This window comes from Corylus avellana, chromosome ca4, assembly GCF_901000735.1.
Source record: "Corylus avellana chromosome ca4, CavTom2PMs-1.0".
Classification (NCBI taxonomy): Eukaryota; Viridiplantae; Streptophyta; class Magnoliopsida; order Fagales; family Betulaceae; genus Corylus; species Corylus avellana.
Window position 1 is genome coordinate 2695979 of NC_081544.1, and position 6142 is coordinate 2702120.

The 6142-nt window shown below is 37.0% G+C and overlaps 1 protein-coding gene across 1 annotated transcript; it reads right to left on the reverse strand.

Moving 5' to 3' along the window:
- Nucleotides 1–655: 655 nt before the first annotated feature.
- LOC132178585 (RNA pseudouridine synthase 4, mitochondrial) lies at nt 656–5751 on the reverse strand. Its single transcript, XM_059591033.1, has 10 exons — nt 5366–5751; nt 5214–5261; nt 4912–5049; nt 4274–4321; nt 4097–4177; nt 3282–3392; nt 3080–3181; nt 2144–2255; nt 1185–1231; nt 656–1068 (listed from the first exon to the last, which is right to left on the reverse strand). Exons 1-10 carry the CDS (start codon nt 5699–5701, stop codon nt 709–711), a joined length of 1383 nt encoding a protein of 460 aa, XP_059447016.1. The 5' UTR covers nt 5702–5751; the 3' UTR covers nt 656–708.
- Between the last annotated feature and the right edge of the window lie 391 nt (nt 5752–6142).

Here is a 6142-nt window from a genome sequence, read left to right on the forward strand (position 1 = left end):
TTAGCACTCCCGTCCAACTTCCATCCAAAAAACTGACAAAAGTCCATGTCAACCCAATATTTTTTTAATTTTTAATACTACTCCTTGCCATGTGTCAACTTTTTATTGGGATGATGTGCACTTTTGTTAGTTTTTTTGAATGAAAGTTGGAGACGAGTGCTAATTTTGTTTTAATCAATAAGTTGAGTACCATTTGTAATATAAATTGAAACTCAAGTAGGTAAAAATAAAGTTGTTAAACCACATGAGGGTAAAAAGTATTTAACCCAAAAAAAGATGTTGGGAGAGTAATTGAAAATAAGTGAAAGATTAAAAGCCCCCATTACAAAATTTTTAAAGTTTAGAAAGGATGTTGAGAATTGCTTAGTTTTCCCTTAAGTAAAACTTGTGAATGAACCAGAATCCCTGAAATCCCAACTGCAGGAATCCAAAGAAGCCTCCAACGTTGCAAAATGATAATCCATGGCTAATCTCACAACCTGTCTTCGTAGGTTTCGTTATTAGGCCCACATTCGAGCTTAATACCAAATCAAAGGTTCAAAAGGCTGGTGGTGGACCTGGTGGCAAGGTGATAGTGTTACCTCTGACACGGTTAATCTTCTGATGAGGCCTCACTTCTTGGCATGTATGGAGGCAAAATGGCACAAAATCAACAGAACTGAAAATGATGACGATGAATACCAATAGAAAGAACCAAAAGCTCGTGGCTCAAGAATTCAGAATGTCCCAACTTCTTTGCATGTATGAAGGCAAAGGAGCAACCAACTCAAGGTTTTCTACTTCAGAAAGATCATAGTCTGAAGAACACTGTACATTTCGCAAAGCGAGAGACATGTCGGGCAATAGCATTTGCTTGCAATGAAGATGAAGGCGAGGATGCTTCTCGGAGATACTTCCACTCTCCAAATCAAGGCCAAAGGGAATGGTCTTCCCTTTGCTTACATTCTCATTTGATTTCTTTTCAAGATTAGGCCAAGGAAAATGTTTCCACTTCCTATGAGCTTGCCATCCATATTTGAGGTCTCCAACTATCGGTGTTCCCAATACCTCAGCACAGTGTACACGGAGCTGTGTTTCCCATATCGGGGACAAAGGATTTTCATAAAGCAAATGATGAGTCAGGGACCAACAAGAAAAAAAGGACGCATTTCACACATGAACAGATAGCATATAGCTGCCCGTACCTGGTGCTTTCTACCAGTCAGAGGAGAAAGCTCTAGCCATGTGCAACCTGCATGATTACCACTAGTATAAGAAGCAAGTACAAGGCATGTTATATCGACAAACTTCTACAAGAATAATCAAGATAGTCAAGGATGTGTTTCTGATTCCTTTTTATATATATGGTTGGAGGGTAACAGAACAAAAATAATTTTGATAGGAATTCTATGTGGGGGTATGAACGAAATGGGTATGTTTTCCAGAGGGCGGAGGATTTGGAAAGATGTGGATATGGATATGGATCTGGATCTGCTTGCTTGGCTGAGCATCGAACAGGTTTGGACCCAAATAGATTCACACAGCTCATGTTTCTCAAACTCTTGAGACAGAAAGAGAGAGGTGGGGATCAAAGAACGAAGATGACGTTTTTTCTTTAACACTGCCATGTCAGTATGCTAGCCTGTCTTCGTACCCCTAGCATTTCTCCATTCAAAATTACGCTGGCCAAATGATAAATAATACTCATATGCGCTTTTTTGAAGATTATCAAAGTTTCTGACCAGAAATGACTTGCAATGCTCTCCATTAGTATAAAGGGAAATTCAAGCTTTTAGAAGAAAATCTGCAATTACGTCATATAGCTGGAATCTTGAGAGTTGTGGCTTGCTGACTTTTTTTGGCTACTGTTTGTGAAGTTGGCTGTTTGGTTGGTTGTAGTGCAAATGTGCAATATGTCTGTTGTGAGACTTTGCTGGTGTAGGTTGTCTTTGGTTAATGTTTCTTTTACACTTTAGTTCATTTGTTTGTCTCTGCTTGGCTGAGTGTAGGGTTGGTTTCCTGAGGGACTTTGTAAGTGGAGGGTCTAGCACTTGGTTGCTAGGGTGTGTACAGATTGTTCTCTTCTATACAAATTTACTAATTCATCCTAAAAAAAAAAAAAAAGGATTATTAAGTAAAACTTGAAATGAAAATCATCGCTAACCATGACATGAAGATTTAAGTACTCTATACTCTGTTATTGCATGCTGAGCTGACATATTTTGGCCATTATCAATGACTGTGATCCGATCAGATTTTCCATTGTCCACCACCATCTAAATACAATCACATTAAAAATAAATATATAATAAGTAAACAGAAACTAAAAATAAAATATTAATAAAAACTATTGTCATATCTGTCTGCAGATGGTTATCATTTTGGATTGAATAATATAATCCAACTCTTGAAAGTTATTGGCTGAACACGGCAGTAAAATTGTTCTGCTATATCTTGGAACATGTCCTTTGTTGAGCCATAGACCCAAAACTACTAAGGTAATGTACTAGCATATGCAGAATAGCAGCATCATCAATGCAGTTTGGTGATGCCAAAGCAACCAGGCAAGTGAGGCATCTCCTACATGGTGTCTACGTGACTACGACCCAATTCCAACAACAAACCATATATTTATTAATTATGAGTCAGCTTATTATCTCATTATTCATTCATCAGTAACATAGTTGTGTACTGCACATGGTTACCATTGCAAATTTAAAAAATTAGGATGCCTACTCAGAGTAATCAGAATAATCATTTATTTGATTATGAACCGTTAGCTTCTAAATCATTGGATGGCTTGCAATTTTCTGATCATCTTGATTATTGCTTACCATGATTTCACAAGTAAAAACCATTTAGCTGAAGAAATGGGCAATTCTAAATGTGCCACATGTCCAGCAAGATTATTTATGGACCGCTATAGCCACACAGCAAGATTACTTGGTAATGGCATTTGAACTTTAACTGTGCCACAAAATGGTAAGGTTCATGATTGAAGAGTATAAAAAATAAAAAAAGCTTTAGTAACTGTAAGTTCAAACACTCAAATAAATTATGACTTCAAATCAACAGCTGTTAAGAATCAAGATGTCCTTACCTTCCCCAATGGGGCTGAAATTAACCCCTTTGGACGTCTTGGAGACCCAATCACAAGTGCCCAATACCTTCTTTGCAGGATTCTTTCTTCATTGCCAACGTCCTTAAGATATACAATCAAGTTGAATTGTTACCAACTAATGGGAGTCCACTTCCCATATGCATTTAGGCTTCTAAAAAACAGGGAATAGATGACTACTCACATCTTTTGCTCCAAAAGTTCTCTCACGAAAGATGGAATGTAGAGCTGTTGCACTTGTTTGTGTCCTTCCCATCACTAAGATTCCACTACTATCTCTATCAAGCCTGTGAACCTAAAAAGCACAATGCTTGGTTATGGCAATTTAGAGATTGATGATTATCCGTACATATAAGCAGTCTGCATAAGCAATTGTCGAAATTGTGGAGGAAAATGAAAAATATAAAATAGATAGCAAGGGATTTTGAAATTTGAATTTTTCCATAGAATTCTTTAACCATCCAAAAGAAAGAAATGTAATTTTCTGTAAATTCCAATTTCGTTTCAATTTTGGACCCAAAAAAAAAAAAAAATTCTATTTCTGCATACCAATTGGATCCTAATGGTTTAAGTACAATGGAAGCTTCTATTATATTGCAAGAAAAAGAAAGGATTTATTCCATGTATCTTGAGAGCAGAAAAAAAAAAAGGATTCAACTAAGGTAAGAATCAACCAATTAAGCAACATATTATTATTTTGAACCTTATTCATTTGAAATGCTAATAAATTTTCAAGATAGCATATATACCATAATGGTAGCATATCTCATATCTTTGCAAAGACCTCATAATTCAGAAGTAGCATACAGGTCGTGGACTCATTTCATTCCTGAGCAACTACCATGTATCTTGAGGAACATGTGCACAACGTGCAACAATGAACATTCATGATAGCTTGTGTGGCATATTTATATGATGCTTTCCCCATGACAAATGCTGCTTACTCTATTGCATAGCGATAACGAATACCATTCACAGTAAGTTCACTAGGACACTCACCAATCGAGGAGGTTCTGAATAATCATAACTTAAACAAGTGGCAGCAAGTTCATCTAAACTGTTTTTGATGCCAACGCCACCCTGTCCAACGTAAGCATCAGCCAAACTTTAAAACAGCAAAACCCAGAGGTCCAAAATTTTGAAAAGAAGCCAAAACAAAATATTTTGATAGCTTACCTGTACAGGCATTCCGGGAGGTTTGTTAACAACAACAATGGCCGGATCCTAATTTCAACAAGTACAATAAGAGACATAAAAAACAAAAAGATTAGTATCCTCAAAATCTTGTAGGGTAACTCAAAGGTGGAGTCTTGAAATTCTTAATTAAAAGGTTAAGATTTTAACATCTTATCATTTACTACCTCTAGAGCATTCTTAATTTTTCATTAATTTATTATATTTCACTAAGTTGTGTACTGAGATCGTAAAATCTAAACCTTTAATTAAAAATAACAGTTAGGACTTTAAGAACTCCATTGTGGAGAGTTAGAGAATATTGATCCTTCCACACACAAAAGCGCACCATGGAGTTCTTAATGAATTAATGAACTTTCCTTTTTAATAATTAATTCACTATATTTCACTAAATTGTACACTGAGATCGTAAAATCTAAACCATTTAATTAAAAAAAATATATTTAGAACACAGGCCTACTATGGAGTTCTTAATAAATTAAATATATATATTTTTTTAATAATTCATTATATTTCACTAAGTTGTATACTGATACCTAAAAAAATCTAAACCATTGAACTAAAAATAACCGTTAGAATTCTCTATCATATATAAAGCAAAAGAATCAGAAGTCGAGAACCTTGTACAACACAAGGCTACGGACGAAGTCCACTTCTTCCTCATTGAAATGGCAGTCTTGTTTCTCCAGGGGAAGCTGTCGAACAGTAATAGGAAGACATATTCGGTCTCCTACATCGATGGAGTCCTTCGCCGCCACCTTTTAATAACAATCCCATATATATCAGAAACACAAAAATCTCCCACATGACAACTTAAACCAAACACCAAGACACCCAGCAATCGATTCATGATTATTAAACACTCTCTACCAACAAAATCAAACCTTTGGTTAACAAGCAACAAGAATTACTTATTAATTACCCTTTTGAGCTTGCGTTCTCGTTGTACATCACTGGACTCTCTTCGAACCTGTAATTCAAATCAGTCTTATTGAGAATTGAGGCTGTTTTACAATTTCAATTTTTGTGGGACGATTCAAAAACCAAAGTGAGAAATTGGGGTAAGGTGGGGACCTGTCTCAGACGAAAGAGCTTCTGTACCAGGCTTCTCGGAAGCTCCGGGCAGCACCGGAGCACCCATTTGAGCGCCGTGATGGTGGTTGCATCGGATTTTGTCAGGGCTCGACCGTGGTAGATTTCTTTTCCCAATGCGGCGCCGTTTAGGGCCGGAGTGAACGGAGGCAAAGTGAACCATTTGCCGCCTTTGTTGTCATCGTTATCATTCTCTTTTGGTTCTTTTCCGGTGGAGTAGTATGAGCGGGACACGTGTAAGACTGCGATGCAGCGTCTAACGCCTCCGCATGCGGTGGTGGACTGTGGAGATAGGAGGTTGATGAGGCGGAGTAGCATGCCTTTGTTTAGGGGTTTTGGGTGGGCTTGCGGGAAGGGAAGGGGTTTTAGTGACCGGGAAATTTGGGGTGCTTTCCGGTGACTGGTAAAGTGGGGATGTTTTATGGGCTATGGGCTTGCCTCCTTACATTGGTTAGGGCCCAGATAAAGGATCTGGGCCTAATTACTATACCTACAGGCTACAGAGAGTGCTTGTATGATTACTCATGGCCAAATATCTTATTATTTTTTGTTAGTAGAACATGTGTCTCATTTGTGGCTTTTCAATTTTTAAGAAAAAATTCTAACCATGAACTGAATATTTTTCAGTCCAAAAGGATCCTATTCCTAAAAAAATATGGAGAAAATAAATATATGATACAAAACATTTATTCAAAAGAAAAATGTTTACCGTGCTACAATTTTTATTATAGTTTTCTTATAAATTGGCGTTATTACGTC

Excerpts from the sequence above, each read along its gene's own strand:
- LOC132178585 (XM_059591033.1), bottom strand. The coding sequence starts at position 5,701 with ATGCTACTCCGCCTCATCAACCTCCTATCTCCACAGTCCACCACCGCA. Across the intron at positions 4,322-4,911 it reads GTAGCCTTGTGTTGTACAAG|GATCCGGCCATTGTTGTTGT; the intron begins GTTCTCGACTTC and ends TGTTGAAATTAG. Across the intron at positions 3,182-3,281 it reads GAACTTTTGGAGCAAAAGAT|GACGTTGGCAATGAAGAAAG; the intron begins GTGAGTAGTCAT and ends GTATATCTTAAG.